Genomic DNA, 27,687 nt, shown 5'->3' on the forward strand with positions numbered 1-27,687 from the left:
ATTTTTTATTGTGTTGATAAATATATGATAGCTCTTAAATTATATATTGAATGATTTATATATTTTACAACAAAAAATTTTCGTACACAAATTTTGGTATTGAATTTGTTTGATTATAAAATTGAAGTTCCAGACTAGTGGCATGCACTTCAGGATGACCGTTTTAGCCGATTTTCGGCTAACTTGGACAGATTTTTTTGCAAAAATGGTTATTCATAGAAAACCATAGCAATTTGAAAAAAAATGGAACATTTGTTTAAAAAATCTTCAATCTTTTTTCAAACAAACCCTTGCATAATAATGGGACAGGTTGGCTGGTCTTAGCGTTGAGGTTCAGTGGGAACATGGAGGAATAAGAACTCCATGGTGGGAACCGGACTCAGTCACGCCACAACCGCATTTTGCCTGAAATTTACGCAATTCATGTAATTTCATAACATCTTTATGTGACTATAAATTGTTAATAATGTAATTTGAACCTTAATTAAGGCAGTACTACAAATCTGCATGTGTTTTTAAGGGTTTTTAGTGTATTTCGAGGAAATCTGGGGAATTTGGCAGATTTTTGATAAATCTGACAGATTTTTGAAGCGCATTTAGCAGAATCTTGCAATGACCCTACGGTCACCCTGATGCACTTGTTTTCGATCATGCAGCGCAGACATGCGGTGGACGGGTGACTCGTGTCGACTGCTCGCCCTTTGTGGCATATTAATACCTCTTTGTCTTGTTTATATTCTCAAATTCAGTGTGCTATCAGCCTTGTTATTGTGCATAATATTGGGAGTTTCGATCTTGGTGCTGAAAATTGCAGGCAAAGCCAACAATGTCAATGGAGTGCCGAGAAATATTCCACACGCATCCGGGGTCAAAGGTCATGCGGGGCCAACTGATGGTGGACTTGTCAAAACTAGGGAGACAATTTTTCCCGTCAGACCAACTCCGAGAACGAGTTCCTCTCTGAAAGAAACAGAATTTCGGCAAAAATCTGTGTACAGTGGAACCGATTACGACAAATCTGGTTGGGCAGCGCAGAGTAAACATTTCCCTTTATCCCCGATTCTGTCAACTGAACTTGGGCCGCCACAGACACAGTATTTTTCACAGACACGCTCCCCAATGATGACCGCAGCCAGTGGATTTGTATCGCCCGTTTACTCCATGGCAAACATGGATTCGAATTTAACCAGGAGCCCGTTGTCGACTGTGCGGTCGCCAGCTTGGATTTCACCCGTCAAGTCGGTGAAAAATATATTTCCGAAGTGAGTTGTGATTTACGGTGCAGTGTCTGTTCTGAGAAACTACATTTATTTACGTGTAGCTCATTTGGATTCCGCGCGTCTGCCATCGGTCGGTCACCAATTCATGGCTCCAAAGGATTGTAAAATCTGAAATTTCCCACAGGATCCACTAAGTAATTGCAAGGTTGCACACCTGTGTTCCTACACACCTGTGTTCTGACATCCCAATGTGGTTGAATGTGCTGACACCCCTATGTTCCGACTGCTCAACCTATGTTCCGACACCCCTATTTTTCGACACCTCTGTATTCCGACACCCCTACAAACGTAAACATAGGCTGGTCACTGGCCCCAACCAGTCTAAACTGGCTAACAGTACACAATATGATGTGCGGGTGGTCAAAACATAGGGGTGCTGGACATAAGTGGAGCAGTTGGAACATAGTGTCAGAACATAGAGCAGTCACCTACTTGCAACATCGCATATCTGTGCATTAACGCAAATCCACCGATTGCACCCAAAAGACATTTCACTTCTTGTTTGTTTTATTACATGTAGGTCGGCAACTGTGATCTGTAGGTCGGCAACTGTGATCTGTAGGTCGGCAACTGTCATTCAAACATGCTACATTCTCACAAATTACAATCTTTAAATTGAGCTTAAAATAAGCATTGCAAACCTTTTCCAGATATCACGTGTGACGACTGTACTTTCGTTGTTTTCTTCCCTGCAGCTCATCACCACAACACATGAAACCCCCCAGCAAAGTTCCCCTGCAATCGGACCTCAGCAGTAAAGCAACAGTGTTCCCGTTGTCCAACCGCCACTTCCCGACGCACCAACCCGACTACACCCGGACAAACATGGGCATCCTGCCAGCAAGTTCCATCTTCTTTGGAGACGGGGCGGCGGCCAATTCGCTCAGTCCGTTAAGGAGAGGGGGTCGCGTGAGAACGCACAGTCCCGTCACGGTGAAGATAGCGAGACCCGATAAAAGACGGTCTGCTAGTCCTCTGTAAGTTAGTTGGGGACCGTGACGCTTTGGTGTGTTTGGGTTTTCAACAGAATCTTCAAAAAGCTCAGTCTTTTTACAGTGTCTAATTAGTGGAATATTGTAAAGCACAAAATTACCCTAGGTTTTTAAAACCAATTGAAAAGGACCTTTTGTTTACCTCTTTCTTTTACTACAGTTTCCAACGGTTGTCCCTGGAGCGCAGCAGTGGGAGCCCTCTCCATAAAGAAACCATCATGGCTGCATTGAATGAGAAAAGGAAGAGGCTGGCTGTTGATGACCAGGATGATAGCAGTAGCGTCGCGTCCTCTGCAGGGGGGCAAGCCACCTTTGCCAAACGCAGGTTAGGATAACATTGGGACAGTTTCCGTGAAGCTACAATCCTGGCCAAATCTCGCTGGGCCCCCGGCCCCCGTTCAATGTTGTCTCTCATTGCGCGGTGTGTGCTCCATCAGCTGGAGAGAACAACATTGACCGGGGGAGCAGGGGAGTGGGTGACTGTGGCAGGCTCAGGAAGTGTCCCAACCAATTTTGGCCGGGATTGTAGATCATGCCATGCCACATCACCAAAAGTTGAGACGAGTTTAGATTCATCGATTGAATGATGTCTAGATCTTGTGAGCCTTTTCCGTTTCATGATATTTGAGTGTTTTATTTACATGCATGGTAATTACACCAAGGATTCCTCAAAAGCACCAAAGGTGCTGTAGCTCGCAAGCCTAACTTGTAGGGAGGAGACAATTAAAAAAAAACATTATTAGAGGTCGGAGGAAAACAAGAATATTTGGGGGGAAACCCATGGAATCAGGTAGGGACTGAAAACCCAATCCACATGTGGACCAGGGCAGGAATCAAACTGAAGCTATAGCTGTGGACGGCAAGGAAAGAACCATTGTTTTGATCATGGAAAATGCAAAAACAAAAAGCTTTATTTGGGATATTTAGAATAGGAATAAAAAAAGCAGGGCTGTATCTCAAAAATGACTTGGAGTAGGGATCTGAATTTTGTGGGTTTTTTGTGTGATGAGCTTAGGACTTTTACCAAAAGCAGCAATGACAGTTTTGTTACTGAAGTTCTTTTATTAATTTCTCTTTCCTTCATGGCCTTTGTTGTTGCCACTGACAGACGGCTAGACAATGGTTCCCGATGCAGCACCCCCAGCCTAGCCAGCTCTTCCAATTACTCCACCTTGGTCAACGGTGACGCAGACAGCTCAGCGGACGAACAAGCTAGGATCCGATTCAAAACCGCCTGGATGGGTGCTAGGGGCCTGGAGACTCGCACCCCACGCAACGCCATCGACAGTTCCATCAGTTCAAGCAGGAGAGCTGCAATCGCTATTGTATGTACATGTAGAAACGGAACTTTCAAGTTATAGATCTTTACAAGAAAAGTTGCTAGTTGAAATGGGTTGAACTTGGCAGTGTAGAAGATTTAATTGACATTATGTTAGCTGGCATTTGGAACCGTATATTTGTCTTACCCCACAAGATCATGTCCAGATGGGGCCAATTTTTGACAGATTCTCTTGAGTGCTTAACGAAAGACTTTGTGTTGTAGATGTTGTATATATATTTGTTTAATACCCAAAACACTGTGTCTGTTCAAACAAAGTAGGGGTGTGCATCGGAAGGTCCGCTGATGTCAGGAACCGGTTCCAGATTATGGGATCGGGTACCCGTCACCAACTTGATAAATAACTTGACAAGAAAAAAAGGAACATTTTGAATGTCAATTGTGGGTAATTTTTAAAATGAAAACCAGGCTATATGTAAAACCAAAACAGATTACACATTTATGTGCATTTTAACATAGCACATGCTCGCGAAAGTTGCAGTTTGCACCTTAAACCAAGTATCTTGGTACATGTTAATTTAGAGGGAGAAACAGGGAAAAAATAACCGCTTTCCAAATTTTTAACTTTTTCCCAGCATATGATGCGAAAGAGGATGCTCCTTCAACCAGCCGAGCCAGAGAGCTCCCCTTCCAAGAAGTCTCTCTTGCCCAATGACGACACCCAATCGCCGAACGCCGACAAAACCCACCAGCCAAGCAACTCATTTGCCACGACCGGCCCCAAAGTTGCAAACCAGATCGGGGAGTCGGATTCAGAGAGACAGGAGGCCACTTCCAAAGATCGGAGCAGTTCGTCGGAGGACGGCACACCAACGAAGGCGGCAGGGAAGAACCTGGGAGCGTCCAGGCTAAAGACACCCAAAATGAGATCGCTGGGACAACAGATGCTTCGAGTAAGTACCTCATTATTTTGAGGAAAATTGTGAAGTCAGCAGATTGCTGCTACAGCCATCCAAAATTGTTAGTTGAATTCCTAGGTATCTGAAATAATAAAGATAATTACAACAAACTCTTTAGCATATCTCTGTTTTTAATTAAATTAGAATCACCATTTTTCATGTAATGCCCTGCCAGAGAGCCAGTAGCTGTTCTTCATCAGTGTTTAGGAGTTGACCATGAACAGTAGTTCAAAACATCATAGAAAGAAACAATGAAAAGGTGTAGTTTCATCTTGGCTCTTTGTGAGGTCTTATGAATGTCGAGTGGTTGTCAATCACAGTTAATGTCCTTGACCTGTTTCAGAATTCTAGCCCTCCTGGGGAGTACACTGCAGCTGATCTCGAGGAGGATCGTCACCTGGCCAAGCAGAGAGTCAACTACATCCTGGAATCCCTCAAAGATGGCGAGGAAGAAGCGAACAAGAATCTGCCCAAAGGTACGTGACTTCTCAGATCATAGTCCTGTGTGACGAAGAGATTGAGGAAAACTCAAATTTAAAAGTTTCAAACTCCAAGCCAGATTTTTAAAACCATTTCCCAACTGTGAAAGCCCTGGATGTGAAGGTACTTCTGTTGAAAATCTGATGAATTTATGATTGCTTTCTTTCACGTGTGCAGACAAAGAGCCATCGACCTCAGTGGGCTTTGTGGCGCCGCTGACACCGTTGGTCTCTGCCAAACCCGCAGTCAGTAGCTCAACTCTCACATCATCCAACTTACTCCAGCTGAGCAGGATGAAAACCTTGCCTGTTTCGGCTGTCCAGACAGGCCAACTGCTGCTGCCCAGTGCCAAGACTGACTCTGGTGGTGCTGTCAAGGATAACCAAGCACTGACCAAGCGCACCAGTGCCCCTGCAGCTAGTACCCAGCAGACGGAAGCTGCCACTCAGAAGGGTGTCACATTTGGCATTCCTCTGACACAAGGCTCAAGTGCTGCAATGACACAGGCTACCCCGGCCACAGCAGCTATGTCCTCATCAGCTCTTGGATTCACTGTTGTGGATTCCTCAAAGTCGGGAGCTTCCATGCCGTCAGTTGGACAAGTTCCTCAGAAGGATCCTCTTTTGAAGGGAATACTTGCTGGATATAATCCAACCACAACAGCGACCTCAGTTGGATTTGGACTTGAAGGAGCCACAACAAATGTAACTCCTGGACTGATGACCATGGGGAAGCCAGGGGGCACAGACCAAGCAGGTCTGGGACAGGCCGCCCCAAAGCAATCCCTTGGTGGACTGTTGAGCCAAGGAACTCCAATTGGTGGGTTTTCGCTTGGCTCCAATGCAGGGCAGCCCCAAGCATCCCAGGGAGCTCTGGCACAAACTTCAACAGCCACAAGGTCACTGCAAGGCAGCACAACAAGCACCTCGCTGATTCCTCAGTCTGGTGCTAGTGGTGGTATGGGACTGATGACTGCGCCTTCTAGCGCACCCCCTATTGGAACAGGACTAGCTGCAAGTTCTGGATTCCAGTTTGGCGCTCCAACATCAGTCGCTGCATCTTCTGCCCCATCGGTTGCTGCACCCTCTGCACCAACTTTTGGCTCTGCCCTCCAAGGTGCCTCAACCGCCAGCACAGCACCCTCACCTTTTCAATTTGGAGCACCGACACCAATCACTCAGAGCATTGCTGGGTTCCAGATGCCCTCAAGTACTCCAGCAACCGTTTCCGCCTCTAGTACAAGTGGGATACAATTTGGCAACCCCACACTGAAAACGGAGGCCCAGTCCAGTACGCCGTTTATGTTTGGAAGTGTATCATCCACAACAGCCAAAACAACAGCCCCAACATTGTCATTCGGTGGTGCAGCAAGCAGTTTAGGAGGGCAAACAGGCCTTACGTCTGCAGCAGCCGCTTCAGGATTGTTTAACCCAACTACAGCAGCTTCCAGCAGTGTGTTCGGGAGTGCCACCACCACTGCTGCTGCCACCAAGCCTAGCTTCACACCAGCGTTTGGCCAGACTGTATCGGCTGCGCCTGCCCAGCCCTCTGCTCCGGCCTTCAACTTCGGGGCCCAACCGCAGAGCTCCAGCACGACCTCGGGTGGCTTTCAATTCCAGCCTGCATTCGGTGCTCCACCCCAGACCCAACCTTCCCAGAGCCAGCAGCAAGCGAGCATGCCAACGTTTCAGTTTGGCAGCGGTATGACAAGCCAGCCAACTGCGACTGCTGCTGCTTCCTCAGGCGGCTTTGCATTCAATCCAGCTCCTGCCACCAGCAGCTCGTCAGTATTTGGAGCAGGTGCAACTGCAGCTGCAACTGCAGCTGCGTCTCCATTCCAATCTGGCATGTCAGGTGCAGCAGGTGGGATATTTGGACAACAGCCAGCCACCCAAGCACCATCCTTTGGCGCAGCAACAGCACAGCCAACGAATGCCTTTGGAGGTCCCACACCGGGACAGAGTGTATTTGGAGGTCAACCGACAGCACCTGCACCAAGCACAGGAGGCTTTAACTTTGGTGCGCCCGCTGCATCGCAGACCAATTCTTCAACGTTTAGTTTTGGTAAGGAGAGTGAAATTACGTGCTGATCAGAGGCAATCGTGTCAGAACTAGCACATTGTAGGTTTTCCAGCCTCGTAAATTGGGTCTTGTAGTCTGGGTCAAAAAGTGCACTTCTTTAAACATTTTTAAAAAAAATTTCCATACTTTTCCTGACAACTGAGGGCGCTGTCATGCGATGTCATATCAGGAAGACACTGTGCAGTTTAGGGGTGTTCCATTCAATTTGCTTAGGTCAAAAAAATAATAGTTCTGCTTCCGGTTTCCCTACCTACCCTATTCTGAGAGCCCCTACCCTAATTTTTTTATGGTCAAAATGAGAAAAAAACACCCAAAACTATCAATTTCTAAGTTTTACACTTGACTACACGCAGACACCTCCATATGATTGAACACAACAAAAATTGGCCAAAAAAAAAAGAATTCCCTACCTACCTACCCTATTTTAGAATGCCGTGTAATTGGAAGTAGAACTATTTTTTTTTTTTGGCCTTGTTGAAAATATTGGTGAGAAACATCTGCTCATTGGCTTACTGTCATGTACTGACGCCACATCGAATCACCAAGGAAAAGAAAATCTACAACGGCAAAAACTCGCAACATCCGGTAACTTTTGGTGCTGTAGTAGCTGTAACATTGAGGTTTCTGCCTGAAATGACATCACACTTTTGCTCATACAACAAATATGGAAATTCACATTAGCATAAAACAAAAAAGGGCACAAAAATACCCTTGAAAATGGCAAAACCAAAATTGAAAACAAGGTTAAATGAGACACAAAAGGTGCATCTTCAAGAATTGCATCTAAAAAGTTACAGTGCACGGGCCGTTTCAGTTTGCTTTTGCTTTGTATTTTCAGGCCAAGCGGCAAGCCAGCCAAGCAGTGGTAGCATGTATCAGTTTGGCCAGCAGGCTGCTAGCGGTCAGCAGGTGAACCAGCCCATGGGTGGGTTTACGACACCCAGCAAGCCACAGCCATTTAACTTTGGTGCAGGTCAGCTTTTGTTATTATTAGGAAAAACAAAAAATCCTGATAAAATTCCACCATGGATTTTTTTTCCCCCCAGGGAATTGTCTTTTGGAAATCCTATTTTGAATTTGACTGTCCTGGTTTTTTTTGCAATCTCAAAATGAACAAATCGGGCACTGCAGTTTTTTCTTTTTGGAAATTTTGATGCATCCAAATAATGTCTCAACCTTGGGGCAAGTTCAATCAAGGACCATTGTTAACCATAGGTCAACTAACTCTGATCAAACGCACGCTATCCGCTCCGTTCACAAGTACCCCCTCACCGGCAAAGAAAGTACAGTTTGGGGTGACCGACCGACGTCATCTTGCCTGACTGCAAGTTTGCCGCGACGCGCGGCCGTACCACTGCGTGTACATACATGTAGTACAAATCCCCTGGTGAATGGAATTGCAGTAAAAGTTGTAGCAGTATTCAAGGGCACCCTATCTATCAAACCCCTCCAACAGGTTTTGACAGTTATGTGGTTTACTCCGTAGGGGTTCTGGTAGTTGGTAACCAGCCTGTACAAAAGCTATGGAAGAGGAAGTGGGTTGGTTTTGTGACAGTTGTTATCAGTAGCAGGTTTTAAAAATATTGCTATTGACCGCCTGCTAATGATTTGTACTGTTTCATATTTTTAAAACTTTTTGTAGGTGCAACTGGTGGTTTTGGCACGCCTGCTCCGTCAGCCGCCCCAAGTTTTGGTGGGGTCACCCCAACCAACACCGGTAGCTTCACTCTAGGCATGGGATCCACAGCCAACCCAAAACGGGTGAGCAGGATGACTCAACAGAGGCGGAACAGACGACGATAAATGGAGTTTATTTTTTTGTACAGTGAGACAATAATCGCTCAAAATTATAACAGTGCTGATAAATATTGCTTTATACCAAAGGTCTCAGAGCGCTTCACAATTGTTATCCCTGTTCATCAGGCCACGAGACCATTTTGTGTGCAGCAGCTCGAGATCAGCTCAATCCGGTCTCTTATCTTCGCAGGTACCCTTTAATACTCCTGGATGGAGACAGGCAATTGACCTATCGTCGTTTGCGAGTTAGCCACGCCCCTTAGACACCCTTATGGAATTTTGATACGTTAAGTTTTGTTTGTCTCAGATTTTGCGCGTTTCGCGCCCATTTGTATATCATGTAATTGGACAATATTTCACAAGCTGCGCTGACACGATTCTACCGCAATAGGTTAATTGTAGTAAAGTGTCTTGCCCAAGATCACAAGCGCCATATTCCCAAGCAGTGTTTGAACTTCTCTGTATCATAATAAACTGTATCTGGGGTCAATTGTAGAGTTATGTCTTGTCACTATTACCACATGGCCTTCCCTCAACTTTTGATATAATTAAGTGTTGCTAATGTGTCCGATGTGGCAATTTGTATACAGGGAAAAAGGTAGAAATGTATGTATACTTTATATGTACCCATGAAAAATGTCATGGCACTAAAAGTGTGAAATGTCGTTTTAAGAGCCGCGACTCAGGAATCCAAAAAACCCAGATAGTGGGATTGAAAATTATATGTTGTGTATTATTTTTTGTTGCACTTGATTTTGTGAAGACCGTCAGTTGATGACTCGCATTACCATCGTGGATATTATTAAATGTTTAGTTCTTGATTGTTTTGGGGGGTGTTTATTTTGTGGGCTCTTTGTTAATTGGTGTAAAACACTTTGTAAAAAGCCGAGATTTGTGTACATATATAAGACACTAATCATGATAAACAGTTGACATGAAGTAAGCCTCTGTGTTAATGTCGTCACACTTTGTAATGCCTGTGGGTTTTTGAACTATGGGGCTACAAAGAAACTGTCGTCCCTCCCATAAGAAAGCACGGTAAACAAAGTGTGACAGAGGCTTATTGAAGTTATTCATGAATATGCAAATATGGCTACTTGTATATTCTTAACCTAGACAGACCTCTTTGCTACTTTGCAATTATTATGTATTTAGAGAAGAAAGACCATGTTGCAGTAATCGTTTAAAGTAAGATGTATTAAACATTTTCATACGTTGTTGGAGCAAACCTTGAAAAGTTTCATATTATATAATTCAACTAGGTTGGCCCTTTGGGACCAGCACAAACTGCTTTGAGACCAACTTCCCCACCTAGTAAAAAAAAGTAGATCCTACAAATGACTTGTGAGCATGCATGTACTTTAAATAAAAAGTAATATGCAGCATTTGCAAACATCAAAAAAACAAAACAACAAAAAAATGTACAGTCGAACCCTGATAAGAAGAGCACTGTTAATACAACATCCTGGGCCCAATTTCATAGAACTGCTTAAGCGCAAAATTTGCTTAAGCACGAAAAAACAGTACTTAGTAAAATCAGGTTACCGGCCAAAACTCCATGAAATGTACATTGCTTGCGACTGGTATTTAGCTGTTCTTTACTTAGCGTAACAATCGCATGGAGTTTTGGCTGGTAACATGATTTTATTAAGCAAGACGTTTTTGTGCTTAATAAGCAAATTTTGTGTTTAAGTAGCTCTATGAAATTGGCCCCAGCTTATAACAAGGAAAATTTTAGGTCCCATTTCTTTGTTTTCTGTTTTCCTTAGTGTTTTCCATGACTGATCATTAATACAAGGTACCTGTTAAAACGAGGTAATTTATAAAGTCCCAAGGACCATGTTGTAGAGGTGTCTGACTGTATTATGCATTACCTTACTTGACTGTTAAAGGGTGAAATCATTGTAAATTTGGATTCTAGATGCTCTGTGGTGCGATCTGAGGCAATTTCTGACCACTTTAACCAATGTTTTTTTTGAGGAAAAGATGGTGGTGTACTCATTGCCTGCCTTTATTGTGATGTCACATAAAAAAAAAAAAAAAAAAATTGGTTTCGTTTTTTTTTTGGGGGGGGGGCATGGCCCCCTTTGGCCCCCCCCCCCTGGATCCGCCCTTGGCACCCGTTTACAGATGTGTAACCAATTTAACACAAAATGTGGACTTACTAAATTTGGTAAATTGCGGGCAGTATTTAAAAGCAGTCAGTTTGATACAAAAATCCATTTTTCTTGGAAAATGACAGCACACCAGGTTCAATGATATCACAGGATGCTTGGGACAGTTAAGTGAGGTATTTCACAAAAAGTTAGTGGTTTGTTTTTTTGATGTTTGCAAAAGTTGTACAGTACGTTTAAACATTCAGTTCCAATATTTTTTTTAAAGAACTTTGACACCAAAAGTGAAACTGTATGCAGATTTGTATGGAAATAAACTACTCTCAAGAAATAAAGTTTCATTGTAGCATAAGGCCAAAAAAAAAAGTCTCCGGTTTCTGGTATGGAGCTTGCCCAAAAAGTGGTGCGGCGACGCGGCTTTTTTTTTTTTTTTACCTGACTTTTTTGCTTCAAATGTCGGCTGATGACTGCAAATGGTGCCCGACTAAACTTAGTGCAAAATGTACGGGAGTCCAGAGAGTCCACATAAAGTTTATTCTCGATCATACTCCCATCTAAAAACACGTTAAAATCGTGCTGCAGCAGGATTCCAGTCAAACCAGTGAGTTTGGCGGTTTTGAGACATCATCTTTTATTGAAAAAAAAAAAACTTTTTCTTTTGCCGACGCGCATGGCTACGGCGCGCGACGCGCGCGCATACCAGAGCCTTTTTTTTTGGCCTAAAGTGTTTGTATTTGAAAACTGCACGAATGGACCATGCTGAACACACTACTATACATGTACATTCATGGTGCCCACCTTCAAATGGCGGATGCAGCTTGCATTTAAGGCTGTTCCAGTCACAGACATTGGCTTGACCAAGGAGGTTTCGTTTTCATCGAATTTGGTTTTCAGTTTGTCTTTTTTTTTACAATATAACTCGAGGGTTATGGATGGATTATAATTGGCAACGTACAAATCGATTAGATTTTGGAAGTGATCCGGATCTGGGTCTGGATCCAGGATTTTTAAGAAGGATTCTTTACCGTTTATGCGATTATATCTTTTGGGAAAACTGCTGACATATGCATGATGGCGGGTAATTATTGTTTAGCCTTGGCGGAGGTTTGCGCTCCTTCTCAGAGTGCTTTTTAAAAATTCTATTATGTTTTGGAATATACATGTAATCGTACTGGAGCTAAATACTCCGAATTTTCTGGATAATCAATCAAAATCTCTCTAGCTTTTAATGCAACACGCAGATTCGAGAAATGTGCTTCTTAGAAAGAAAAGAGCACTACGAATCAATGCTGCTTGGCGATTTCTTTGAAAATAAGCAATTTTTCTATATCCTGACGTCATGTTTCGCGGTAATGTGTTGGTACTCTGGAACTATTATCGTTGTTGCATACAGCTTCGTCAGCTTACCAGTGAAAATTTTACGGGGCCGCGTGCACGCGTGATTGTCCAGTGTATGCAAATTTTCATGTGTTCATCCACAATGTAAAATAGGATAATGATGCCAAAAAAATAATAAGTAATGTTTTCAGTTTTGACATCATCGCTATTGTTCTCAGTGGAAGTGCAAATGTACATTCGAGACATTAAACAAGGAATGTAACATTTGAAATTTAAATGGCAATGTCTGCTGAAATTCGGGAGGAAAGTTGAGTAATGCTGGAACTATTTTTTGTGAGCTTGAGATTCATGAGCGTCATGCATATTCATATTTCGTAACGTTGGACTTTCGTCTTTAAAATGGCGGACGGGAAGAAGGAGTTCTCGACGACGATGCCGGCAAAAACCTACGGCGAAGTGATAATCACGTTAGAAAACTGTGTAATTCCTCATGAGAAATTGTCCCCGACTCCTTCTGTTAGAGATGGACTGGATTCGGAGACAGAAACAAATCTACGGGTGCTGGGATGCGAGTTTATTCAGACGGCAGGAATCTTGTTGAAACTGCCGCAGGTGACGTTGTTTTGTACAAAATGTCATGCATGTTCTATTTCTTCCTCAAGTCAAAAAAAGTAACAATTTTGATATTTGGAAAATGTTCACGTAGTTGAGTCCAAAGTCAGGAGTATGAAAAAAACGCAGTTCCCTTAGGCCACTTTTATATTTGTATGTAACTCATTTTGAAATTTAATAATATCATCCTAGTCATTATTAAATTGCAAAACCACAAAGGCACAATGCCATGAAGGCATGAATGAATGTTGTAAAATGATGCATGTCTAGCGCCCTCGTGTGGCAAGTTTGTTTGTGAATGTGATACAAAGAGTTTTCTTTTATTTCTATTCTGCCCAGCTGTCAGTGATTATCAATTTGTCGCTACATAAAAAAAAACTATGGTGATCTTAGATTCCATCTCCCCTTTTCAGTTTCGATCAAATTAGAGTCCAGGGTGTTTTTTTTTTTCATTCAAAAAATGACCTTTTCTTTCAACTTTCAACCTGTAAATCTTTTAACTAAAGCAAAACTTGTCTCAATTCTAAATTCTAATGACACCATTTATTTTGTAATTTTGAACAGTTTCTTAGCAAATTACAATTTTCCTACACAGTCATGACAGTTTAATATTCACACTGTTTGTGTTCTTGTTATTTTTATAGGTGTTGTTATGTTTATTTGTTTATTGTGAAGCTGTTACTTTGTTTTGTTTTTTGTAAACAGGCTGTTCCTTGACAAGCCCCGCTTTTTTGGAACGTGCCTCCACATCTGTCTATATTTATTGTGTTTTTCTTTATGATCATGTGGAAATAAATGTTACTTTGAATTGAATTGAATTGAATATTGGCGCTGCGCCATGCGATACAGCATGCCTTGGGCATTCTTGGTACGTCACGGTGATCGCCATCTTTATGTTCATGTTGTTGTCATTGTCTTTTTACCCCCAACTTTTCCTCAACAATTCGAAAACCCTGCCCTCTATTTATTACATACCTGCATGTTGGTAATGTGGATTTTGTTCTCATATATGGAACTGGGGCCGCAACTACACGACCACTGTAATTTGTACCATATTAACAACTCCCATATCCAAGAGATAGGCCTAGCTCAAAACAAAGAGCAACAAAGTTGCTAGGCCTACCTAAATTTTACTTCCATTGGCAAAACAACCTTTCACTTAGATTTCTTTTGTTTCTCATACAGGTGGCCATGGCAACTGGACAAGTCCTTTTCCAGCGTTTTTATTACTCCAAGTCATTTGTTAAACACAACATGGAGGTACATTATGCTGTTTACTTTCCCCTCTCCCCCCCCCCCCCAGATTTTCAGACTTAATTTCTGACTTTTAAGCTTAAAGATGTGGAACAGGCACAAGTAGTTTATTATAAAATAGATCCGCAAGCGATGTAAACAATTCTTTGTAAAAATCTCAAACACGAGTGTTTGCTTAAACTTTTTTGCTGGCTTTAGTTTTGGTTTTACATGATTTCAAATTGTCGTATATGTGGTTTTGTAAAAAAAAAATTTGTTGTGACAATGTACTGTTCACTGTTCTCGTTTTCTCCTTGCTCCAGATAGTAGCCATGGCCTGCATCAACTTAGCCTCGAAAATCGAAGAGGCGCCGCGTCGCATCCGTGATGTGATCAATGTATTCCATCACATTCGGCAGAAGCGAAACAACAGGTAGGCAAAGTTAAAGTCAGTCGTAATTTAATAAAATTGGATGACCTTCAAAAGTCACAAGAGTGCAAGCATTTGACCTTTAAGTGGATATCGTTCAAGCTGAACTTTCCTCATATTCCGATTTAACCAAAAAAAAGATTTTTCTAAATCTGGCCTACTTTTTCATTCTTCGAATTTACAAGGTTGGTTCCTTCCATGGGTAACATTTACAGGAAGGGTGGGTTTATTAAATTTGTCCATCGTTGGTATTCTTTTTTTTTTGTGTCTTGCTTTTTAAATCTAATAAAAAAATGAGGAAAATTGATAACCACCTCATGTAACACACTATAAATTGACTTTGATTAAAGATTGGTAGTATCAGTAACCCTAACTACCCAGTGTATTGTACTAAGTACTGCGCCAAGTCCGCCAAAATCCATCACTGACCCTGCTTCACATAATGCTTTAGGACCAAATCCGCTGAAATCCACCACCAGACCACCACTACTATAGGTGGATTTTGATGGACTTGTGCTCATGGCTTGCCCACCAAATCCCCATCAGTTTTTTTTTTGGGGGGGGGGGATTTTGATAGATTTGGGAAGGTTAGGGTCAAGTTCTTTGTATGTTTTTGTTCTTTGATAGTGTGGCATTTGGTTTTATCAACATTTTAGATAGCTTGTTCAAGGTGATTTGACGAATTTCAGTATGACAAATCTTGGTTCTTTTTGTGTTCAAGCAAGAACTTTTGAAAAGGTTTAGTGTTTCCTGCATGCCATTTCAGTCTCTTGTTAGTTGAAACTTCAAGCTCCAAATTGAAATGAAACTTTCACACAGTATTCAATCTTAGATGAGCTATTTATCTGTGTTCCGACTTAGCATAACTCGTCTTTCTTCCTTCACTGTGGTTGTTTCCCACAGCGGACAGCGCAGCCCTGCCTGCCCAATGAGACACACACTCACTCGCCCCGACTCTCCGGTCGTTAGTCCAGTCCCCGGCCTGGCCTGAAGGGTTGGAGGGCAGGCTTAAAGGGGGTTGGTTTGCAGGACGATCAGACATGCTCCGTTGCTGCCATCCACTGTGCCAGTGACCCCCCTACTTCCCCCTCTCTCAAAGAGTCGCTTGGGTACTTGGCTTCGGTGTCGTATGTGGTAGTGCCCCCCGTCCGGCTGCTAGTCTGATTTCCATCTTGACATGACCAGTCCCCTCCCCGGGTGTTGCACATTTTCTTGCATGACGCTTCATTGCTTGTCTCGGCCTTTGAGATCATTTTTCAGTACCTTTCTACAGAATCCATGTTTCACTCACTTGCTTGATTATAAGTAGGACGCTCTTATGGTAAAATACGGTGAGGTGCATGACAATTTTCACTTGATACAGAGAAAATCTGTCCGCTGAAAACAACATAATAGAAGTCAAAAGTTGTAATTCCCAAAGCTAATTCCTTTTACATTGTCTTTAACAAGGAACAGTGTAAAATTCTCTATTTCCAGGAGTTTGTAAAAAGTCTGATAAGATGAATTAATTGGGTAGTGTGTGTTTTTTTGGTTAACATGGAACCAGGACTTTAAAAGAGAAGTTAAAATATAGTTTTGCACAGAACTTAAAAAGACAAATTCTTCTTGAAAATGTGCGAGTGTCAGTTTGTTCCCAAGTTTGAAATACTACAAAAATTCTGACTTTTTGTTGGTTGTTAAAAAAAGAGGTCAATTCCCTTCATTTTCAATACAATTTTAAGCAATGAGGTTTGTGGTAGAGATAAGGCTTCTCATATACTTCACCATGCACTGTTTCTGTTTTATTGATACCAACCAAATGCCACAGTATCGAATCACACAAATTGGATAACATCTGAAATCAAGTCATCTTTAATATGGAAAAAAAAACGTGGAACAGAAAACCCAGAATTTCTTCCTGCTGCAGGTCGATCGAGCCCATGGTTTTGGACCAGAAGTACCTGAACATGAAGAACCAGGTCATCAAGGCGGAACGCCGAGTCCTGAAAGAATTAGGATTCTGCGTTCACGTCAAGCACCCGCACAAGGTTGGTATCTTTCCTTGCGACTCTCACCTGATGATGCTAACACAATTTTGTCTTTTTCCCCCAAACATTTGAATAACATGACATCTTTACAGGATATTTGCATTGTTTCAAATGTGTTCATTTTTCAGCGTTGTTTTTCGTGCGCAAAATGTGAATGAAATGCGTCACACTACATTATTTTGCAGGTGCGCTGAAAAAGTATAAGGCATGTTTATTTTTAGTCTAATTTTATTTAAATACACAATGTAGTACTTTGAACCGTGACTGCAAGTACGTCACCTCATGGACCCCTAGTAACTATTTTACAAGATTGAGGTTGATCGCCTCCCATTTATGCTTTTGTACAGCAAACAGTTATTGTTGAAAATTTTCGGGTAATGAAACCAAGGATTCCTCAAAACTCCCCAGGCACTGTAGCCCGCAAGCCTGCAAACACCTGTGGAGAGAAGACAATGAGAAGAAGATAGGGTTTTTTTTAGAGGTGGGAGGGAAACCCCAGAAGAATATTCTGGGGAAAACCCACGGAATCAGGCAGGGACTGAAAACCCAATCCACTTAATGACCCAGGCGGGATTCGAACCCGGGTCACAGCGGTGGAAGGCGAGGAAAGTACTGCTACGCCAACCTGACTGCCCAAACTGTGATAAAGTAATTGGCTTAGTTGTGGCTTTTTGAAAGTGACTCTTTTTTGCTGAAATGAGAAGAGACGCCTCTTTCCTCGAATTTTCCAAAAGCGGACCTGATCCAAGTACCTTTTTTTTTTGCTGTTGTCAAAGACCGATATATTAACTACATATACCGGTATGTAATAACTTTGGTAAGGTTTGACCAATGTAAGAAAAAGTGCCGTAAAAGTGTTTGCGTCGTTGGAAATTGCATTCACCCTCCTAGTCTTCTGCACTTCACAACCCTTCAAGTTTTGCAAAACCACTTCCAATTCCATTTTGAATTCCGTTGAGGTAATCTTCTATGGAGTATGGATAACACTTCGATCCCTGCACATTCTCTAGGTGGCTTAGCTCGGGGTAAGCAAGCACATTCAGTCACGCTTCACTGTTCTCTACATTGCTGTGGTTTTTTTTTCTTTTTTGTGCAACGGTGCTCTGTGCGACACGGTTACTTTGATACTTCATATCCCATCGACTGAAACTGGCCTGCAGTGTTTTTTTGTTACATTGCTCTGAATGTCAACTTCCCACTTAAAGGTTGAATCCCAGTTCTTGGTCTCACTGTCTTACAGGCATGCAACTTTTCCTCAGATCCGCTGATTTCCTCTTTTTCTACTTCCAATGGATGCAGTTACAAATTTTAAAAAAGTTGTACAAAGTCTTGTGTGGTTTGGAGGTTCCTCGTTTTTTTCTCTGAATTCCAAGATGCATGCCTGTTAAAATATTACAGTTACTTTTCATTGCAGGTAACTTCGGATTTGATTTAACACCAAGCAGTATTGCATGTGGTACCAGTATTTTCTTTGAAACAGGATTTTTTTCATTAACAGGTTGTGGCGCCTCCTAGGCGCGCCACAGAAAAGGGTTTAATGTAAGGGTTGTGTATTAAGATCAGTTGCTAGAGCTAACCGATATTTTGGTCTTGTCTCTTTCGCACTGACGCTGCGATTGCAGATGATTGTTACTTACCTTCAAGTGCTGGAGTGCGAACGCAACGCACAACTTGTGCAGACTGCCTGGTAAGTTGGCCGGTGGTGTTGTTTTGAGGTAGCTCATGTGTGTGGTGTTTATTGGCTGTTTCATGAGTTAAAATTGGATGAAAAGATCTGAAATATGATATAAAAAAACAGTCGGACACATTCTTATCAAACTGTATGATGGGGATGTTAGCTCTTCGAAAGTTAAAAATGGTAACTTTTAGCAATTAACAATTTTGGGTTTTTTGTAGTAAGCTGAAGCTCATCCAATTTTGACCTGAGTGTAACAGCATTAAAGACCACTCACAGAGTCTACTCTAATCTTGCATTTTAAATTGGAAATGCATGCAGTAGCATGTTTCAGAACAAGATGAACGCTTATGCAAACAAGTTGGTGCATTGACTTTCAAAATGAGCAAACCGTACAAAATCATCTTGTGAATGGTAAAACAAGTACCATTGAAACATGACAATTTGTACCAAATGCCAAGTTTCCCATGCAAATATATTGCAAGAAAAAAGCAAACAAAATATCTGCATGTCCTGTCAAATATTCAAAAAACCAAAAAAAATATGGGTAAAAGGATCAAATTTTGTTGCCACCAAGCTCCAGGATTTAGCGCATGTAATTGGGTGACCTATTTGCTTACTGCTGTCTTTCTGATTATGACTTGGAAACTTTTTCATCTTTCCCCCTACCGCAAGGTACCTAGGGGTAAGTAAACACTAATAGGGAGGTAGCCGGCTGACGGTCTTGAGGCCAAGACTCGACGGTCAGCGGCTTCGTCCGCCCTTCCATCCTACCAATCAACCGTCCAGTCGTCCGTCCGTCCCCTAAAATGGCCGGCCATCTCTCAACTGAAATGGCTCGTCGTTTGGCGGAAGGGACAACCCCAGATCCGGTCTGCTCCAGTCACGTCCCATGTTCAGCCCTGCCAACTCTCTGCTTCAATCTATCCTCTGGATCGCTTTGGACACGTCTGTTCTCCGTGGGGAGTGCAGACCGCAGTGCACACTTGCCTGCGAGCTTGTTGCCACAGCAACGCATCTTCGTCTTGTCAGGGATGGGTGATCCAAGCGTTCGTGTGCATCAGAGGAATAAGAAAATCAGTGTTTTACATTTTATGGTGCTTCAATATTTGTGTATCAATTTTGGCAGTTTCTGCACTTTTCCAATTCTTGATATCTCAATTTTCTTCTCATATTATTTAGTCTTACATTATTTAGGCCTAGTGGTATTCAATATAGCGTAGTACGTTAATATGTGTACTTTATCGATTGAGGGGGGTAGAAATTTACAGGAATGTCGTGAGTAATTTAAGATCAGGGAAGACTGTAAACACAATTTTCCCAAAATTTAGTACATTTTGTTAAAGTTTTTCAACAAAAATTTCAAATATCAGAACAGATCAGAGTTAACAATTATAAAAACAAAATATGGATTTTTATGCAAATTTTATCAAACCAAAAAAAATCACGAGTTGTTATCTTTTAACGTAATGAAAAATACATGTGTCATATTGGATATAGTTATTATTAACTGATTTCAACTGAGCAGGGTACTCTGTTGCATAATGAGTATCTTTGTCAGTTTTCTCCCTCAAGGGTTTAGCCTTCTACGCTCAAGGAACTTTAAGTTGGTTGAGGTTATTCACGAGAAGCTCTACTTGCGGAAAAAAAATGCGTGCTGCAGCTGTTCTTCGACCTTGGGCCAACAACCAAAAGTGTATGCCTTATTAGCAGTGCACCAAGGATTGACTGTTCAAGGTACCGCCCAGCAAGACAGATGGGCCAGCTCTGATGAAGGTTGAACCAGGCGTCTGACCGAGAAATATATGAGATGCCAGACAGGTTTGACATAATGAGTACAAGTAAAACGAACATACCCTTGTAGGATTAGAAAAATGCTGTGAGGGTCACTTGTAATATGATTGAGGATAAAGGATTGAGGACAAAAAGTGGGAGAACAGGTACCTCTTGCAAAATGCAGGAAAGAATCTTGGTGAATTTAAAAACCTGCTTAAAAAAAACCTAACTTTTTCTGAGACTGCAGTTTTATGTTGCAATCAATATTGCCCAACGTGCTGTTGCACGGAACTCTTTAACATATCCATTGGAAACGGCATTACAAAGGAGCTGATTATGACCGTGTTTTTACTTGCCCAACCATCTAAAAGACTTTGTTTTGCTGAGTAGTGGATAAACATGCTGATGTAGCAAGATTGTGCCTTGGATAGATTGATTCTATTGGAGAATTTCAATTGCAGTGGTGGAGAATCGAGTCGGCTCACCAGCACCAGAGTATCGGCAACAAGTTGGAAAAAAAAACCCGAACATCTTGAGTGTGGTTCCAGTGAGCAACGTGTGACGACACGGTTCATCGGACTGCACGAGATGTTGGAAATGCCGAAAGATGCATCTACTGTCTCATCAAGCGTGAAACTGAAGAACCAGTGCTACATGTGTGGACTCATCTAACAGCAGTTTTGATGAGTTTTTCAACGATTCTAAAGTAGCTGTGTTGGGTTTTGTCATACATGTACCTCCATGTCAATCATTACTGAAAGCATTTGATTGAATCGTGTTGGGAGGTACCTAGTCGTGAAAGATTTTTGTTTTCTTACTGAGCATTTTTGTATGTACTTAATTATAACTTCAGTCCGTTAGCAGAGTTCTTGCTTGTTACATCAAGCAGTCCAACATTGTAAAACCTGCTGAATCCAACAAAATCCAACAACAGCAAAGGGTGGAAAACAACGGAAGGAAACGTCCACCGAATCGATCTTTTTGATGCTGTTGGATCTTGTTCAAATCAACAGGTGAAGGGTTAAGATGTTACAGAATAGCTGAGGTGAGTATAATCACACACAGCATGAGTAGTTGTTGGATGCACGCCGAGGCGGAATCGTGCAAAAGATATATCGCTTTCACCCGAAATGCGCTGGATGTTCAGGCAATGAGACGCCACAAACTATACGCGGTCAACAATGTGGCGAGATGACTGTTAAGACAAGATGCAAGCAATGGGACTTGATTGCATAATTAAGGATTTGGACCGATGCACCAAAACTAACTGTTTGGTTACTGGAGAGGACTGGCTTGAGCATGGGATTGAGTGACGAGCATTCTGGATCGGGATAAGGACGGTAAAAAAAAAGTGCAATTTTGGTGTGGATGGAAGGTCAGTATGTAAACATTTTACTAACAGAGAAGTAGAACTTTGGCAGTTGTAGAGTCTTGTTCGAGTCCTGCCGATAAATTTCTTGGAATACTTGAAGTTTAAAAGTCAATATTAATGTTTAAAATGTACAACGGAATTCACATACAACTTAAACGTTGCTGCATGAGCTTTCACTGAACGGAATGTTTTCAAAGTGACGTGTGTTAAAATTCACATATAACATAATGTTGCAGCATGGTTTTTCTACTCCATTGAACAGAATTGTCATTCTGTGAAATGCCCTTCTATGAACTTTGGCAAATAATGTCATCTTCCAGTCTAGTTTACTAATTCAAAAAAAAAGTACCGTATGTATTTTTGTGCATTGTAATGCAAGTGGCTTAAAAAGGCTGGTATGTTATTAAGATTTCCGTTTCTGTGTTACAGGAACTACATGAATGACAGTCTCCGCACCGATGTGTTCGTGAAGCACATGCCCGAGACCATCGCTTGCGCGTGCATCTACCTTTCGGCAAGGCAACTGAACGTAAGTCCAGCATCTGCCGTGGCTTATTTATTTTGAAATCTTTACTACAAGTTTTTTGTGTAATTTTGCTTGTTGTGTTAGAAGTCCATGCGTTGGAGTGGGCAGCACAGAAAGATGTTTGAATGAGATTGCCATCTTGTCATTAATTGACTCTTCATTCTCAAAGTAAAATCTCATATTTTCATTTGACATTGCCATAGAAAAGTTCTGAATTATTCCCAAATCTGCTGCAATTGCACCAACAAGCAGAGAAACATCTTAGTACTTGTTAATAAGTGACCTCTTTCTCTTGACAGGTTATTCTGCCCAACAACCCTCCATGGTACGGCCTCCTGGGAACAGACGAGGATGAAATCCAAGAAATATCGCTCACGATCCTCCGGCTCTATGCCAGACCAAAGGTGAGTGATTGGTCGGCAGTTATCAGCTTTCATTATCCCAACTCCTTGATCACTTTACTAGTAAAAATTGAAAAACAACTTCTGCATAAAACCAAACACTCTTAAGATCGGGAAATCCAAATCCTTCGTTAGCCCCAACCGATCCTAAACCAGGGGCCAATTTCACGGCGCTGCTAAGCACAACAGTTTGCTTAACACAATAAAAGTCTGGCTTATAAAAAGCAGGTTACCAGCCAAAACTCCATGCGAAGTATATTGCTCCTGATTAGTGTTCAGCTGTAGTTTGCTTAGCATGAAAATCACATTTTTTTTTTTGTGCTAAGCAAATTTTTGTGCTTAGCAGCCCCGTGAAATTGGGCCTGCAGGCTGTTTGGGAGAAATGTTGAAGTTGGAGTCTCTATGCCAATTGCCAAAAAGGTGTCGGTTGATTTCAAAGGATGCGTTGTGTCGAGGTCTTCAGCTGTAGCCTGCATTGTTCAGCCATGCATAACAGGCCCACGCTAAATACTGGATAGCATATGCACTTAATCTGGATATCATTGGGGTTAGGGTAAGGGTTTAACAGTGACTGCAAGAGGCTGAGGCAGAATCCAGGTTCTCAAGCCAGCAGTTGGAGGAGTTCGCAGACATGAGGATGGTTCCTAGAAAAGGGGCCTTGGTGGTTGGGTTTGAAGAAGAATGTCTACGATCTTCAGTCCAGTGTGCATTGAAACCAAAAAAAAAACACGGTGGTTATCGATTTTCCAATGGGTCCTAGCTTTTTTGGCACAGATGATGACTCCTGTATTTACCAAAATGTTCTACATGTACATGCATTGAATTGTTTATGGAATAGTGTGCAGCTCATCGTAGAAGCCTAAACTCTTTAAGAAGAGTGTACAGGTAGTCTTAACATTTACAAAGTGTTGGTACTTTGCATGTATTTAATGGTATTTTTGTTCTGTTTTTTTTGTTCTGTTTTTCAGAAAAGTTATGAAGAGCTGGACAAGGTTGTGGAGCGGTGCCGCTTGGCCATGCAGGAGGCCAAGTACGCCAAGCTCAAGGGGCACACGCTGGACGTGAACAGCACGGCAGGCACGCCCAACAACTTCTCCCCTCACTCTTCCAGACAAGGTAAGCCCGATGCTTCCAATCAAATATTAACCCTAAGGCCAAAAAAAAAAATAAGTCGGTCTCTGGTCAGCGCGTGCGTCGATTTTAATCATGCGCGTCGATCTTTTTTTTTTTCCAAAATGTTCCGCGGTAGCTCCAACAGCGCCCTCTATTTCCGCACCTCCTCAATTTTTTTTATCAAAGAGCACCAAGGAATGGGAAATTGCACCAAGGCAAATGATCGAAAGCACCAAGGCAAATTATGGAGGACACCAATGTACATGAGGACACCAAAAAAGCAAAATAGTACCCACCTTGTCTATAAAATCCAAGCTCGAAGAAAAAAAAAAAAAAGCAAAAAAAAAAAAAAAGCCGCGTGGCCGCGTCAATTCCGGAACTTTGGTCTGACCAGAGACCGAATTTTTTTTTTTTTGGGCCTAACCATCCTCAACCCATCAAAATCCAATGGTATGGGTTTTTTGTTGGAATCTGTTGGAGGGAGTGCTGCACTAGTAAACTGATTATGCTTTGCATGGGGTCAGGCATACCACCAATAATCAGAGTCCAACAGTTTGGGTGTATGAGTTGCCAGTTGGTGTTGGATTTTGCAGGAGTGAAGAAGGTTTCTAGTAAATCACTCAAGGGGGTTAGGGTTAAAATGTTCTACTTAAAAACGAAGTCTCTTGCCAATCAGCTGGACATGCTAACACCAGAGCTCTTTGTAGTGAGAGTTTGCAACAACTGTCAATTTTTATGCTGTGATAAGTCCAACTCGGCTTGCGTAGCAACACACACAATTTTTCCAAATATTCTGTAAGTAATTTTGACAATGCCATTAACCCTCCTATGCAAGCGTACATTCTGTGCCAAGTAGTCCTTTCGGTCAAAATCAAACAAGTAGGTGTTTTCAACAGTTAAGAATTCCCAGCCTACACAAACCAGGATTGCCTGACTAAAACTGTTTAATAAACTTGATGTAGTTATTCTTTGACTCCGGGTGAGTGATAAAACAGCTGTGCCCACAACTTGCCTGCTTTGTCTGTTCATGGTTTTCGTCTCGAGTTTGACTAGTTACAGTGCTTGCTTGACATGATCTGACTGATGGTGACTAGCCTTTGTAAAGTATAGCAGGGGCAGCCGAAGTGAATTTTGACTGTCTGTGACTGTTTAAATAGCAGGAGGGTTAAAATAACCCTCAAATCGCATGGCAGAATTTTTCCCTTTCTCGGACCAAGGGTGGCGTTCGAAATGGGTACTCCTCATGTCGCAACTATCTCTAAATATACGGCTCTGGCCGTTCTCAAAGTTATTAAATTATTTCTTGTGACTATTCAAGATCTGTGATAGAACCGACATACTTATGTTGATGCTGTGCATTTCAAAGTAAAAACGTGGTACAGGAAAAAAGTTTCTCCTGGTTCTAAAAGAGATTTGGTTTTTCCGTTGATATGCAGATGTGACACCGTTTCCAGAAATTGTCTCGATAGTGATAGAAATTTCTTGTCTTTAAATTGTTTTTGACGCAGCATCTCCTAAAGTCAACGCAGACTCACCAGGCCTTCCTAGTTCCTACAATCCCTACCGGGTGAAGGAGGAGCCAGCGTCTGGAGGCAGTGCTCAAAGCAGGTAAGGCGCCAGTCTCTTTCAGTCAAACTAAACAGCAAATAAAATGCCTTCAAATCTCTGACTCTGCCTCCCTTGCCCTGATCCCTCCACCATAAACGCTATAAGCATTAAACGACTTCCGCACCCGTCAAGGGAATAAAAGTTCCTTGAAACTGAACTCATTCCTTTCATCTCTTATAGGGCTCATCTCTTTGTGTCTCAAACACTTAGGAAATATTCCTGCATCATATTTTTTACATCTTCATTTTTTTGTATTCCAGCCATAAAGAACGCAATGGCAAAGTGGCCCGCCGCTCCAAGACCAGCGCCTCCAACAGTCGCAGCCACTCAAAGAGTCCGCGGCGGGGAGGGCGTGGCCGCAGCAGGTCCCACTCCTCCCACAGCCGCAGCAGCAGCCGTAGCCCCAGCCACTCCCCGTCCCACAACGACAAACACTACAGCAGCAGCCACGCGGGCAAACACAAGAAGAAGGACGACCACAAGCGGAGCCGGCGCGACCGGGAGCGGGAGCGAGAGCACGCGAGGGAGCGCGACCGCAAGTACGCCAAGAGCAGCAAGTCCCGATCCCGCAAGCGCAAGCACAGCCGGTCGTCGTCCCGCGACAGCAGGAGCCGCTCGCGTAGCCGGTCGCCGATCCGCAGGGAGAAGTACGATTACAAGGACAGTCCTGGTAGGGACTCGGGAGGCAAGTCCAAGGAGAAGCACCGGCGACAGCGATCACATTCCAGAGAGCGTTCTCGAAAAGGAGGGAAGAGAGACTCCGGTGGGCACAGCAGATCCAGAGACAGGAGACGCAGGTGATGATGGGTGTGGTCACTCATGAAGTGCCTCAATATGTCATTACGTGTATTTTAGATATTTTATGTTTCAAACCCCAATTGTGGTCAGTTTAACTTTGTCCCTCAGAAGTTAATGAAAGTGTGAATCATTACAAAATGGTTTTTTTTTGGTTTTTGCTTTGTGAGGAAGATCCTCCTGTTATTTTCATGTTGTTCTTTGATTGCCACAAGTATCAAATATTTCATACAGGATGTTTTGAAGTATTGCAGATCCTGAACTACCTTGCGCATTGTAGGAATACATTTTTGACAAAGTAACCTCATTTGTAGTTTTCAAGACAGAAAACATTTTTGTAATTTTTTTTTTTAGGGGGGGGGTGCGGCAAATTAAGAGCTTTGGAAAAACCACTTAAAACCTGGTGTTTTGGTGTTTTCCTATTAATTTGTTTTCCTTGTTGGTTGTTTTTTGAGAGGGCATCGAGATTAGACAGAATACTGAAAAGAAAGGAAAAGTTCATCATTATTTCAATTCATTTGAGCACAGTAAAGAAGAGAATTCATCAATTTCTTTCCCTAGTACAATTGTCCATGTATTTGTCGATAAGTTAAATATGACAAAGTGGGTTAAGTTTTTTTTTCTCTGCAAAACAAATCTAGTAATTTCCTACTCTCTTTTGTCTTAAGTGACACTATTGCTTTATTCTCTTTGGGTGTTAAATGTTTTTGTATCACAGGGCCACTTCCTTTGTAAAAACAGGCACTCACAGGTTGTGACTTAAGTGCTAATTTAAAAAAACAAAACAAGACTATTAAATCTGTTTTCATATTATTTGTTTCACATATGATACACGTATATCATTTTTTTTTTCACTATCAAAGATAAGGCTGATGAGAAAAGAATGATGGTAAAATGTAAAGAGAGTGTACGAATGTCGTAAAAATCCTGAAATGTTTGTACTTTCTAAGAATGTAGGGTGCTTGGGTGGGGATGTTTCAATCCATAAATGTGGGGTGTTTCTTTTTTGTTGACTTTAATAGTCCACACTTTCTTCTGGTGCTGGATTACATTTGATAAAGACAACTTTTCTAGGGGAGTTAACTTTGAATTTTAAATTGTTATTGTAATTTTGGTCCAGAGGCAGGAATGATGTATCAGGGAAATCCACTGTTTTGGTTTCTGCAGAGGGCAGCATGCCACATAAAGGCAGGTATATTGTAGGTTATTGACTACTGAGAAGATTGCTCATTGTAACTATTTAAGTGTACATAACGATGCCGACAAATTGTACAATGCGTACGTTGTACAAAACATTGTCCAGAAGTTGAACAAAAAATGTACTTTGTATAAAACTCATATTATTATGTTAATACTTACGACAGACTAAGTGTCCAAACGTATTTCAATAAAAAAAACAAACAGAAGAAAACCTGAATGTCCATTTTCACGAGTGTTTGTTCATGTGCTACACATGTTATGTAAATGTTTTGCCATTTCATACAGACACTGGACCCCTGCAATGGCAATAGCATTGTACAGTCGACTCTCATTATAACAAGGTCGATGGGACTAGCCAAATTACCTCTTTATAACAGGAATGTTGTTATAAAAGGACAGAGAAACAGCTATTGTACTGTTAATCAAGCATGGGCTGTACAATAAGGCCTAGTATGACATAACAGTTTAGCATCTGGACTTTTTGAGAAAAAAAGAAAGAAAAAAAGAGGATACCCTAATAATAATAATTTGGGAGGCTAATCATCCTTACTCGCAGCTGGGATGCTGAATTGCGAAGAACGCGGCTGGTCAGGCCGCT

General features: G+C 42.0%; 2 protein-coding genes across 4 annotated transcripts; both read left to right on the forward strand.

Annotated features, from left to right (window-relative positions):
* The first annotated feature begins 621 nt into the window (after positions 1 to 621).
* On the forward strand, positions 622 to 10,097 carry LOC119743179 (nuclear pore complex protein Nup214-like). Of its 2 annotated transcripts, XM_038219558.1 has the most exons (9): positions 622 to 1,262; positions 1,976 to 2,257; positions 2,433 to 2,597; positions 3,381 to 3,597; positions 4,187 to 4,504; positions 4,854 to 4,986; positions 5,168 to 7,054; positions 7,911 to 8,045; positions 8,715 to 10,097. In XM_038219558.1, exons 1-9 carry the CDS (start codon positions 664 to 666, stop codon positions 8,873 to 8,875), a joined length of 3,897 nt encoding a protein of 1,298 aa, XP_038075486.1. In that variant the 5' UTR covers positions 622 to 663; the 3' UTR covers positions 8,876 to 10,097. The 2 variants fall into 2 exon arrangements, with proteins under 2 accessions (XP_038075486.1, XP_038075487.1); XM_038219559.1 differs by lacking the exon at positions 7,911 to 8,045.
* Positions 10,098 to 12,690: 2,593 nt separating this feature from the next.
* LOC119743180 (cyclin-L1-like) lies at positions 12,691 to 27,306 on the forward strand. 2 transcript variants are annotated; one of them, XM_038219560.1, is made up of 10 exons: positions 12,691 to 12,933; positions 14,119 to 14,193; positions 14,490 to 14,599; positions 16,503 to 16,623; positions 18,246 to 18,310; positions 21,876 to 21,975; positions 22,272 to 22,376; positions 23,342 to 23,489; positions 24,995 to 25,094; positions 25,355 to 27,306. In XM_038219560.1, exons 1-10 carry the CDS (start codon positions 12,721 to 12,723, stop codon positions 25,893 to 25,895), a joined length of 1,578 nt encoding a protein of 525 aa, XP_038075488.1. In that variant the 5' UTR covers positions 12,691 to 12,720; the 3' UTR covers positions 25,896 to 27,306. The 2 variants fall into 2 exon arrangements, with proteins under 2 accessions (XP_038075488.1, XP_038075489.1); XM_038219561.1 differs by lacking the exons at positions 12,691 to 12,933; positions 14,119 to 14,193; positions 14,490 to 14,599 and adding an exon at positions 15,653 to 15,705.
* The last annotated feature ends 381 nt before the right edge of the window (positions 27,307 to 27,687 follow it).

This window comes from Patiria miniata, unplaced genomic scaffold (assembly GCF_015706575.1).
Source record: "Patiria miniata isolate m_02_andy unplaced genomic scaffold, ASM1570657v1 HiC_scaffold_6, whole genome shotgun sequence".
Taxonomy (NCBI): Eukaryota; Metazoa; Echinodermata; class Asteroidea; order Valvatida; family Asterinidae; genus Patiria; species Patiria miniata.